The 13,734-nt window shown below is 36.3% G+C and overlaps 1 protein-coding gene across 1 annotated transcript; it reads right to left on the bottom strand.

The window, feature by feature from the left end:
* Positions 1-12,231: 12,231 nt before the first annotated feature.
* Positions 12,232-13,167, bottom strand: LOC101540796 (olfactory receptor 4C15-like). Its single transcript, XM_012935882.2, has one exon. It carries the CDS (start codon positions 13,165-13,167, stop codon positions 12,232-12,234), a length of 936 nt encoding a protein of 311 aa, XP_012791336.2.
* Positions 13,168-13,734: the final 567 nt, after the last annotated feature.

Here is a 13,734-nt window from a genome sequence, read left to right as displayed (position 1 = left end):
ATCCAGGAGTAACCCCTGTGAATCGCCAGGTGTAACCCAAAAGGCAAAAAAAATGATTTCCAATGATTTTTCTACCAGGACAACACAAAAGTGTAACTTATGATATTGTGCTTTTACTGGTTGAAGTTTCTATTGATTCTCATGTAGAAAGTCAGCTATTTTATCCACAGAAATATTGTCCTTTAATGACCCAGAGATTTATTTCAATAATTATTTCAATTATTTCAATTTCTCAGTGCATTTCCAGCTACAACTGTGGACAACAATTTTAGCCTCAGCTGCCTTTAATACAGAAACGATCACAAATTTTATGATATTCGCATATGCCTTTGCTCTTTAATATGTAGGAAACTATGAGGCTTACAGTACAAATAAAATTTATTCTATAAATATAAAATATGAATATAACATAAAATGAACCTCAAAACTCACAACGTTGATAAAAAATCTTACCCATTCTCATTTGTGTTCAAGTTTAATTCATTTCAGCAATGCCTGCACAATGACCTCTGTATCTTGCTACAATTGTCTCCAATACTGCAAGAGTATAAATAAAATACAACATTGTTCCATGAGTCAAACTTATATTGGAAGGGAAAAAAAATCATTTGATCCTAGTGCCAAAAGAGAAGAGAAGGCAATGAAATGGATAACAGTTAAGAACCAAGGCAACTGATAAAAATGCAGGGCACTGCATAATTGAGTTTCAAATAGAAAAGATACATATAGTAGTAAAAAACTGTAATGGTGTGAAAAAAGTGATGCAGTTCATTTACAAGTATGATATTATTCTTCATGTCATAGTTTAACAAATATACTAATTTGATTAAATTAATCAAATAGACTAATCACTATAATTAATTCGAATTAATTATTGCATTATTTAATTTATTTGCTAAAAACCATGTGTCACTGAAGAAACCCTTAGTCTTGGTGTCCTCTTCTAACGAGTGGTAACATATTTTAAACTGCCCAATCCACAAGTCAAAAAAATATTCTTATGCATATTTAGTATTTAGTATGCATAAGTCAGAAGATATTGATAAACATTGAAGTCATCATTTTTATTAAGCAATGTATATAGCAATGTATGCATGACAATATAATTAAATTAATATATCATATAATCAATAACATAAATCTCTATACCAGGTGATCAAGTTTGGATTTGGTTTAGGGACCACATTAAGCAGTGTTCAGCACTTAGATATTTGTGGCTCTATGCCAGGATTCAATTCTAGGGGAACTCTCTAGCACCAGGTTGGATGCCTGGATATAACCAGTGTTGGCTGTGTTAAAGACATGCATCTTACCGGTTGTACTATCACCTGACCCAGAATGATATAAAGTGTTCTCAATCACATTATTAACCTAAAATTCATTTATTCCTTCCCCAAAATATTCAAAGGAAAGATATAGTGCTTATAAATCATCTAATTTTCTACCAGGTAAAATGATTTTGCAGAGCTGAAACGAGAGTGCTTATCCTGTGCAAAACACAAAACCTTGTGCTAATGTTTTTAAATATCACAAACATTCCACAAAGAATTTTATGGAACTCTAAATATGCTTCTATTCCCTTTGATCTATCACTGTCACTGTAGTCCCATTGTTCATCGATTTGCTCTTGTTGGCACCAGGAATGTCTCCATTGTGAGACTTGTTACTGTTTTTGGTATATTGAAAACGTCACTGTAGCTTGCCAGCCTCTGCCATGCTGGCGGGATATTTTCAGTAGCTTGCTGGGCTCTCTGAGAGGGACTGAGGAATCGAAATTGGATCGGCTGCATGCAAGGGAAACACCGTACACTCTGTGCTATCGCTCTAGTCCAGTGCAAACATCACTGTAGGGAGAAATATATTTTGGATTCCTGAGACATGAGAAATCCAGAAAACCAAAGTACAGCTGAGGCTAATGCAAATTGATGAATATGTTACATTCTACCTAACTTGTATTGAACTTGAAAATGAACATAAGTAGAGAAAGTAAGTTTAAGCTCTTGAAATAACAGTTATTTCAGTCAGTCCACAAAAAGTTTTCCTTCTTTTTGCAATACTTATTGAGAGCTTAAAGCATCTTGAACGCTGTCTTATTGATGCTAAATGTTGTATGTCACTATGTTTTCCTTAAGTTTACAAAGACTATAATCTCCATTTAAAGTGAAAATCATGAGACAGAAAGGTTATGTGAGTATCCCAGTGTGCAGTTAAGCTGTAGTATTTCATCTTACAACCTAATTTTAGAACCTAATATTCTCTCAAACCTGACAGTTGAATTATACCATCTATAGTTTTAAGTCCTAACTTTTCATTTGAATTTTTTCCTCAAAATACAAAGGTATAATTATGAATCCTACCATGTTTCAGTTTATTGAATCCTCTGGTCCTGGCAATCTATAATTCTCCATGAAGTGACAAACAAGTGAGTGTTGGGTCCACATCTTATTTCTTCATCAGAGAGATGGAGGAAGAGCCACCCTAGTTGAAGATGCAGAGAATGTTCTCTACTGCTCGTGCAGCACTGTGATGAGCATGGTTTGGGAAAGAGAGAATAAGAAATCAAAGTTTCCTTTTCGATTGATTTCCCACTGGAATGAGGGAGGTTTCCCTGAGACATCATGGACCTGTAGAATTGCATCACAATTCTCCCCAAGGTTGGGAATTTCCTACCTGTATGATTTCAAGGACTCTTAACGTTTTGGTTCAAGTGTTGGCAAAATCTTTTGTCCCTGAGCAATTATATTTTTACAGCACATAGTTATCTGTGCTCGTGCTCTATTTGAAGATCCTTTTATTACCTTCAGAAATAAAATATTTGTGATATGGAGATGGAATACATTTTTTGTGGTAAAGGTCAAAACTTCTATTTGCTCATAAAAATGATAGGGTAGTATCCTCAGATAAGGTTCCATAATCAATCTGTAATGAGAAATATAAGAAATAGTGTGCCATTTCATGTTTATTTAATAATAACAAAAGCTAGAAATTTTGATAAGAATTATACATTAAGTTAATAACCTATATTATTCTTTCTTTATGATTTTCATACTGCAGACTTCAAAAATGATATATACTTTTTTAAAAAGTAATACATTTTTCTTTTCAATGCTTTATACTATAGTTTATCTGGAGTTTATTCCCAGGTAAATGTGGTAGAATTAAAGTTTAATGTACCTAGTACCTCTTTTGAAAATTTACACTGATAAATGTGAGAATTTTCCTCTGGGATATAGATTATATTCTGCTGGTCTCTCTATTTTTCTTCCAGGGCGACAGTTTTGATAACTATAACTTAAGAGTATAATTTAATGTCTGGGAACATGACCCACCCATTTATTAAAAATCTGTTTGCAAAATTTTTTTTTGTTTTAACTATTATGGCCATTAATTTGCCTCACTGTTTTTAGGACACATGAGATTATATTTTTGTTTTTGGTCTTTTGCCCACAGCCTGATGTTCAGAGTTTAATAATGACTGAACTCAAGAATCACTCAAGATTTAATGAGAAAATTATACTTGATTTATTTTAATATAAATACTACAAACATTACTAATCCAATTGTCCTTTCATCTAAATAGAAGTTATCTTCAGAGAAAATATTAGGATTATTCACAATATTAGTTTAGACTACAGAAATTGAGATTCTATATTAATAACCTTCAGCACCAAATGTTAATATTTTAATGTCTTATAACTATAAAGACTAAATTGATGGTTATAAAACTTAAATGCACTTAGTTCCTATTAAGATAGAATGAAAAACATTGTTTTCTTTGAGGAGAGAGGTGGTTAATCAGAGTTCTAAAGTTTCTTTCAAATATTCCTTTTCTATTGCCTCTAGTTGATTTATAATTTAAATATTTCATATGAATGATATATCAAATTTGTTTTTTTTCTTCTGATGGATTTTAGTACTCTGGTATTCTACAGTTTCCTTCAGTAGAGTGAAGGGAACAAGAATTTTGTTTTCTTTTCCTTTCTGATATTTTATCGATTAGGTAGATTACAATATTTGATGACATTTAATATTCCAACACCAATCCCAGGTGTTGGTGTAAACCTTCCCATCAGCATCTTTCAGATTTTTCCATCCTGAACCCGAATGCCTGCCCCAATGCAGAACCAAAATAACACATACTGTATTGTTAGTTATGAAAAAAAAATGGAAAACCACTGAAAATGCTACACAAAAGGATCCTTAGAGGAAAGGGAATGAAAATTGTTCTATTATGACAAGGACCATTTAGACGTTCTATAAGATCATTAAGTGTTTTTAAAGGTTGAGTCTTGTGTGCTTTTACATCTGTAATGTATACACACACATACACATATGTGTGTGTATATATATATACATATATGTATATATATACATATATGTATATATATATCGGCTGAGCAAGAGCACAGCAGGTAGAGCTTTTGCCTTGCATGTAGCCCACCTGGGTTAGATTCCTCCATCCCTCTCAGAGAATCTGGCAAGCTACTGAGAAAATCCTGCCCACAAGGCAGAGCCTGATTGGCTACCCATGGCTTATTCGAATACTAAAAACAGAAACAAGTCTCACAATGGAGACATTACTCATGCCCCCTGGAGCAAATTGATGAACAATGGGACAACAGTGCTACAGTGCTATATATATGTATTTTCTCTAAGATTGCTTGCCTACTACTTTGAACCCCATCAAATATCTTGTGGTACTCATAGAGTACCACTACACACTACCCAGCCACCGCCATGCTCCAGGCCGCTATCTGGACACTCGGGCCAGACATCATGGATGAGTGAAGTCACACAGAACCAGGTAAGCAGAACTTTGTGACCTTGGACTCCAGTCTCAACCAGACCCGGAAACAATATCATCTGTATGCATCCTCCAATTTCTGGCATTTTAGGGAGGGGTCTAATCCAGATGCCCCACCCTACTGAAGTCAGATAAATACCTCAATGCCAACCCCCCACTACCTCCACTACCCAGTCACAGATAGATGCCTATATTCAGAAACTCTGAAGCTCATTATTCGCAAGCCTCAGGCAACTGAAGTCAAGAGACTCAAATCCTCAAAGCTGTCATGGTAATCATACATGATCTGCAATTATAGAAACAAATAATGGACATTGTGCTAGCTTTACCATAGTACCTACAATTTGATTCATTCATGTGAAAATGTATTTTGTGTCTCTGTCATCATTTAGATAAATAATCACATACTTGTAAAAGAGTGAAATATCACACAAAAATACAATGGTGACAGTCAGAAGAATGTGTATCTGCTTAAAAAATAACTAGCTAGTTTTTCAGTACTTCATGTATCATGGATCTAATTCAACCATTTATTTGGAATCCTCATTTATTTAGAGGAGCAATGGGGCCAGGGTCAGAGGATTCAGTGTAAAGGTTATATTGAGGAATGATAAAGCCAAGTATCAAATGTCCAGAGCACTGAAGTCAAGAGACCCAAACTTTAACGACCAAACTTAGAAAGGTGCCTGTTGGAAAGGCAGGCTAGAGGGGTGGGAGTGATATGGGAGGGAATTTGGGAAAATTGATGGAGGAAAGTTAAAACTGGTGGTAGCATCAGAGTTGCAATAATGTATTTCTAAAACTCAACTATAAATAATTTTGTAAAAAATTGTGCTTTAATTTAAAAAAGAAAATAAAACAATAAATTAAATTAAAAGGAAAACAATGAAATAATTAAAATAAAACAAAAAAGAAATGTGCATGGTAATTATAATATTTACTTAACCTAAAAACATAAAACCATTTTTGTAAAATATATAAATTGTTAAATTTTCCTCACCCAAGTAAATTGAGTTTCATTTAAAAATGCATTTGGATGTATGGTTATTGCAGCACTGTTGACAATAGCCAGAATTTGAAAACAACCCAAGTGCCCGAGAACAGATGACTTATTAAAGAAACTTTGGTACATCTATACAGTGGAATACTATGCAGCTGTTAGAAAAGCCTGGAGCAATAGTACAGTGGGTAGGGCATTTGTCTTGCATGGTATCAGCCCAGGTTAGATTCCTCCATCCCTCCTAGAGAGCCTGGCAAGCTACCAAGAGAGTATCCCACCCACATGGCAGAGCCTGAGAAGCTACCCGTGACATACTTGATATGCCCAAAAAACAGTAACTACTCTCACAATGGAGACTTTACTGGTACCCGCTTGAGCAAATAGATAAACAATGGGACAGCACTGCTAAAGGTGCGATAGTTAGAAAAGATGAAGTCATGAAATTTGCCTATAAGTGGATGGATATGGAGATTATCATGCTGAGTGAAATGAGTCAGAAAGAGAAAGACATAGAATGACTGCACTCATACGTGGAATATAAAATAGCATAATATGACACTAACACCTAAGGACAGTAAGATAAGAGCCAACAGAATCCCCTTGTGGTTTGGAAGCCAGCAAAATGTGCTGGGAGAAGAGGCAGTTGGGATGGAGAAGGGACTACTAAATTGGACGGATCTCTTGGGATGGGAGATGTGTGCTGAAAGTAGATAAAGGACCAAACATGACAGCCTTTCAATATCTGTATTGAAATCTGTAATTCCCAAAAGTAGAGAGTTAATTAGAAGGAACGTACCTGCTTCAGAAGCAGGAGGTATATTGGGGTGGGGTAAGGCAGGAGGGATATTGGTAACATCGGTGGTGGAAAACGTACACTGGTGGAGAGATGGCTGTTCAATTTTAGTATGACTGAAACCCAATCTTGAAAGATTTGTAACTTTAATTCACAGCCATTCAATAATTGTTTAAATTCTATTTTGAAATGTGCCATACTTGAATGGCAACAATAGAACTAATACTAAACTTATCAAAAAACTATAAAATTCAATTTTTAAATTTTGGTTTATTATAACAACGTGATTGCAAGGTTATTTGTAATTGGGATTTTGACAGACGATATTCTGTCACCAAGCCCACCTCCAATGTCAACTTCCCTCCATCACGTGCCCATATTTCCTCTCCTATGTACCTACCCCAGCCTGGCCTGCCATCTTTAGAGGCACCTTTTAAATGTGATTATGAAACGGGGATAGGGGGCAAGATGAGAGGTGTACTGGGGTTTTGTTCTTTTGTTTTGTTTTGTTTTGTTTTTTGGTGGTGGAATATGGGCACTAGTGAAAGGATGCTTGATTCATCATTGTATATCTGAGACTTAAGCCAGAAAACATTGCAATTTTCCACATGGTGATTCAATAATATAAAAGCTTTATTAAAAATAAATAAATAAATAAATAAAATAAAACTTTATCTTTAGTAAACCAAATGCTATTTCTAATTTCATTCATAGCAATAATGGAAGAAGGTTCAACTAATAAAACAAATACAAATTTTTTAAATTCTACAAAAATATTAAATAGACGTTTGCACCTTCTATGGATATTGTTATTGTCTTTGTGTTCAGGTAAGAAAGTTTCTAGAAAGAACCAGAGAGATAGTACAGCAAGTAGGGATCATGTCATTAAAGAAGCTGACACCACTTCAATCAATTCCTAGTATATGGTTTGATATGGTCCCCCCAACTCTCACTAAGAATAATTAATGAGTGCAAATCCAGAAGTATCCCATAAGCATTGCCATTTGAACCCCTCCAACACAAAGATATCATCTAGAGAACTCCTAATCTTTGTAGAAAGTGTATAAAATTTAATTGACAGTTCCTATTGTTTTTTAGCTTAAATAGTTATCAGAAGATTGACCAGGAATTTTTCTATCCATCTTGAATTCTAACTCTATGATAAAACTCTGTTTTTCATTTTATCAAACTTTACTTAATATAATTTGTTTTATATTTCTATTCTTTGAAATTCACTTTGATAAATATCTACAATAGTGATGTGGTTTGCTATGAAGAAGGCTCCATGTATTTCGTGCCTAGTAGAAAATTTAATTGCAATATGGCCCTCTATACTCTCAATGTATTAATTTGCAATTATAACACAAATCTAAAAAAATGTTATAGGTCTTATTAGATACAATTTTAATAAGGAGTTAAGAATAAAAATATTAAGATATGCATATGTTGTTCAAATAATGATAATGGCCAAAATATTGTCCTTAATTCAATGGAAAATGCCAACTCTTTATGTTAAATAAAGGAAAGAAAATCCACTTTGTATGTTTGGAAAACCATAATTCTGATGGTGCTTTCCTCTTTTACACTTATCTGACCATGAATCCGGGCGTTGAGTGAGGGTAGCCTTTGAATGAAATACACTGCTACTTTTTCATTTTGAGAATAAATGCATCTGAATACATATCAAATAAGAACAAGATGAGAGCAAATGTGACGGTGATTATGGAAAAAATTCACACTACTTCCTTATCCACAATACTTACTGACATTATAGAAGCTGAATTATTATATAGAAAAGACATGATTATGGGACCTGTAGGTCACACCCACAAACTGCCTCTGGCAGCTGTATATGCTCCTTAATGACCATGATACGAAGACACACAAATGCATCTCCAAATTAAGCAGCTCGCTGCAGAGATTTCTAAAAACAGTACTTACAGGAGCAGGCAGCCAAACTTGCGGCACGCAACAATTTATGCTAATCATAACATGCAATGCAAAACAAAGTATGGGGGAGATTGTCTGCCATAGAGGATGGATGGAAGGGGGGGAAGGGGGGATACTTGAGTCTTTGGCGTTGGAAGATGTGCACTGGTGACAGTTTGGGTGATCAATCATTGTATGACTGAAACTCAAACAAGGAAGCTTTGAAACTATATCATGGTGATTCGGAAACTAATAATAATAAAAATATAATGATTTAAAAATAAAAAAAATCATTGATGTAAAGAGAGCGGTATGGCAGGGTGATACCATTTCACCAAAACTCTTCAGTGCCGCCCTAGAGAACATCATGTGAGAACTGGAATGGGAAAGAATGGGCATGAAGATAGATGGTTGGCAACTACACCACCTCCGCTTCGCTGATGACATCGTTCTCATAACACCAAACATTAGCCAAGCAGCACGAATGCTGACTGACTTTGATCTCAAGTGTGGAAAGGTCGATATTGCATCTGAATCTCAACAAGACGATGTTCATGAAAAAATGAACTGGTCTCTGAAGCTCCATTTGCTCTCAATAGAACGAACATCTCCGATTGCAGCAGCTATGTGTACCTGGCTCGAGAACTCAACATGAGGAATGACTTGGTGCCAGAAATGCACAGGCGAAGAGAGCAGCGTGGAATGCATTCAAGAGGGTAGAAGAGGTGGTTAAGAGAACTTAGAACCTCCAGACTCCAGGTACATCTTTTTGATTCCAGCATTCTTCCTGCACTAACATATGCCTCAGAGACCTGGGCCCAATGCAAACAGAATGAGAATGCTATTAGGGTATCCCAAAGAGGAATCAAGAGAGCTATGCTGGGAGTATCACGTCTCACTCAAGTGAGAGAAGGAATCCGGAGTTCTGACCTTCATCGACGGTCAAAATTCAGGGATGCTGTCTCCTTTGCCAAGGTATCAAAAATCAGATGCGGCGGTCATGTAATGCGTTTCAGAGACGACAGTTGGACTAGAGCTGTTACCGACCGGATTTCACAGGACGTCAAAAGACCTCGGGGTCGCCCACCAACTAAATGGTCAGATTTCTTAGTCAAATCTCTCAATGAACATTTTGAGGCTCTTCCTGTTCCTGGAGCGAGCAGGTATCATTGGGCTACACTAGCTCGGGACAGGGACAAATGGAGATGTTACTGGCACCAGCTCAAGCAAATCGAAGATCAACAGGACTATAAGTGATACAAGTGAATAAAAAAATAAAATAAATTTGCGGCCGGGTTTTCGGCCCAGGTGCCCATGTCTCTGCAGAGCCGGTGGATGTGGAATGAGCGGGAACCAGAGACAGCTTTTGGAATTGGGGTTCCAGCAAATGCTTGCACCCGTGTATGGAGACTGTGAACTAAGCTTTTGCCCCACGCCGGCTAATGGAGGAAATAACCTTCCTTCTTGGTCTCTCTCCCCTCCGGGAGACGGCGTGGTATCCGACATCTTGTGGGTCCGTTGAGAAGGTATGAACTTTTGGCGCGAGGAAAAAAAAAAAAAAAAATGTGTGCTTTGAACTTGAAACAGCCTCGGGATACAGGGCCAGCCCCCACCAGGGCCGGGGCTCGGCTCCGGCTGGCCGGGTTTTCGGCCCAGGTGCCCATGTCTCTGCAGAGCCGGTGGATGTGGAATGAGCGGGAACCAGAGACAGCTTTTGGAATTGGGGTTCCAGCATCTGGCAGAATTTTCCCTGGACTTTATACAGAAATCCAAAACCGCGCGGACACGGCTTAACATTTATAATTGTCAGCAATGTGAAACGGTTCCTTTTGAACAGTTCTGACTTGGGGGGGGAAACTCCAAATAATAACAGTAAGTTTTTGTTGAAATATTGAAGGTTTTTAATGTAGCAACCAGCTCTCTGGACTGTGAACTAAGCAAACTAATTTTCAAATGTAGTAGGTCTGTCTTTCTTGCTTGGAAACTCTAACAACTATAGTGAGTTTTGTGTTGAATTATGGAATGTAATCAAGGTAAAGAAAAAATGAAGTGAAATTCATTAGTTATACAGTAGGGGGTGGGGGCGGGGGGTATACTGGGGTTTCTGGTGGTGGAATATGGGCACTGGTGAAGGGATGGGTGTTTGAATATTGTATAACTGACATATAAAACTGAGAACTTTGTAACTTTCCACATGGTGATTTAATAAAAAGTTTTAAAAAAAACATGGTATATATATATGTAACGGAATATTACTGAGCTACTAAAAAAATAATGTCAATTTTTTTCTAAATTTTGGGTGAACCCAGAGGGTATTATGTAATGCAAAATCAGAAGGAAAAAGACAAAAACAGATAATTATATTCATGTATGTTATATAAAGAAACAAGCAAAGGAATTGAAAATGCCAAATAACAATAAATGCTCAAAGTCTGATGACAAAACAGAAAAAAAAATAAATAAATTTAATATATTGACTAAAAAAAGGAATGTGGAGTTCATGCCCAATTCAATCAGTTTAAACAATGTCTGAATAAATAGCAGTCCTCTGACATCTTATTGCCTAGCTCTCCCTCTTAGAGAACTTGGTCACTGTTTCTTTTGAAGTTCAGAAGCTTCTTAGTTTGATGTAGTCCCATTTGTTTATGTTTCCTTCCACTTGCATGGTCAGTGCTGTTTTGTCCTTAAAGATGCTTTTAACTTCAATATCATGGAGAGTTCTGCCTACATTTTCTTCTATGATTCAATAAAATTTAATTTTTTTTTTAAAAAACGAGAACTTAGTAAGGTACTGAGAGCATTCTGTGGGTACGGCAGAGCCTGGCAAGCTCTCCGTGGTGTATATGGCATGGCTAATGCAGTACAAATGAAGGGTCTCATTCCCCTTCCCCTGAAAGAGCCTTCATTGCTGTACCACTAACAAAAACGAGAAAAGAGAGACTATTAAATTTTCAGAGCTAGGATGAATGGACACATTACTGGTACCCGCTCGAGCAAATCAACCATCAAGGGGATTACAGTGATATAGTGATAATACAACATTAAAAAAAAAGCAGGATGAGGAAATTACCATATCATAAGCCCTATAAATTCACCATGCTTAGATCCTATGAAAATGACCTAATTATTATGCAAGAATATTTCAACAAAATTTTCTTATCACACAACAAGGGAATTTTGGGTAGTAATGAATTCACAGAGAAGTAACTGATATAAAGGATGAATTATTTAACATTCTTAGTCTAAAATAACACCAAACAATATATAAGATCTGACTCATCTGAATACATCGAAGATAATGAGTGTATAGATCGATAAAAATATATCTATGTAGGTAATTTAACTCACTCACAATGCAATAAAGCTCGTCATTACAGTTAATATAGAACACGCAGAACTCAAATCAATGCATCTGCAAAGAAATTGGGAATATGGTGCCAGATAAGTGTTTTCTGTCTCAGAAGTCTAATGTTTCTTTCAAATTTCATTAAGAAATTTAATTGGCATTTCAAAAAATATAATGCCTTATATCACTTGGGAAATTTTCAGGATATTTTAATTTATTATTTACTTTTACATTTTGTGTGAATTTGGAGGAGGGGCAGAAACATGTGAAAGGTCTGAGGGTTTATTCCTCACTTTACACTCAGAGATCAATCTGATGCAATAAAGTTACATTTAACCTTTCTTTCAAACCTTAAGGCTTTATTTTGCAACAGAAACAATCATTAACCGGCTGCACAGTTTGCTAATGGCATTTTTCACCTCCTTATTTCTGAAAGAATAAATCAAAGGATTGAGTAAAGGAGTTAGGATAGTGTAGAATATTGCCACGATTTTGTCAAGGGAGAAAGAAACTGGAGGCCGCGCATACTCAAATATACACGGAATAAAGAACAAAACCACAACTGCAACATGAGTTCCACAGGTGGAGAGGGCTTTCCTCTGTCCTTCAGTGCTGTAGTTTCTCAGGGAGAACAAGATGACCCCATAGGACACTAGTAACATGAAGAAGATTAGGATGCAAAAGGTTCCACTGTTGGCCACTATCATAAGGCCAAAAGCATATGTATCAGTGCATGCAAGCTCCAGTAATGGGTACAATTCACAAATAAAGTGATCAATAACATTAGGACCACAGAAAGGAAGTTGTAGAGTAAAAAGAAGCTGTATAATGGCATGCAGAAAGCCCCCTGCCCAGGCTACTCCAATCAGAATGCCACAGAGCCTTGAGTTCATGATAGAAGTGTAGTGCAAGGGTTTGCAGATGGCCACATACCTGTCATAGGCCATGGATGTGAGGACAATCATCTCTGCTCCAGAAAAAAAGTGTTCAGTAAATATCTGCATCATACAACCCACGTAGGAGATGGTTTTCTTTTCATAGAGACAGTCTATGATCATGTTAGGGCCAATTGCTGAGATAAAACATGCATCCAGGAACGATAGAAAAACCAGGAAGAAGTACATCGGGGAGCCCATGAGCGCTGGATTGCTGATGATGGCTGCCACAATCAGCAGGTTGCCACAGATAGTTGCAATGTAGACAAACAAAAATATGACAAATACAATTTTCTGAACATCTGGATTCTGTGAAAATCCCAGGAGGACAAACTCAGTGACAAAGCTTTGATTTTTCATGATTTTCCAGAAAACACTCAGAGCTGCCACACAGACCATCTCAAACTGCAATAAAACTGACAAGGTTACATCAGATAAGTTTATTATTGTAGGCACTCACAATTTTGTTCTTACATGGGGTTCTTTCTATTCTGTGCTTCTTTTATTTTTGAAACCAAAACAAAAAAAATACCAGAATGTTCTGAAAAAAAACAATCATGTAAGATTGGGGAAAATTAATTTTTTAAGATATAAAATAGTGCTAGAGAGAGAGAATCTCTAGAGGAACAAAGACAGATGTGACAGGATTGGGAACCTATTTTATTTCAGTTACCATCATAGATTACTTAGTCATAGGATCCTAGAGAAAGTTGTTAAAGGAGACTTTGAAGCCATATCTTAGCCTGAGGCATCAGGACATAAATTTACCTGTCATGTTGTGCATCAAGTTGTAATAATAAGCAAACACATGTGAGATGTCCCTGATCAGAAGAATTTTTTATCCACAAATGGGAAAAGTTGTCAATGGCATTTTAAAATCACAACCTTCACAACAATTTCTGGATTAGTCTGAAGTGATAGGACCTT

The sequence above is a fragment of the Sorex araneus genome, chromosome 6 (genome assembly GCF_027595985.1).
Source record: "Sorex araneus isolate mSorAra2 chromosome 6, mSorAra2.pri, whole genome shotgun sequence".
Classification (NCBI taxonomy): Eukaryota; Metazoa; Chordata; class Mammalia; order Eulipotyphla; family Soricidae; genus Sorex; species Sorex araneus.
This window is presented reverse-complemented; position numbering and strand designations above follow the sequence as displayed.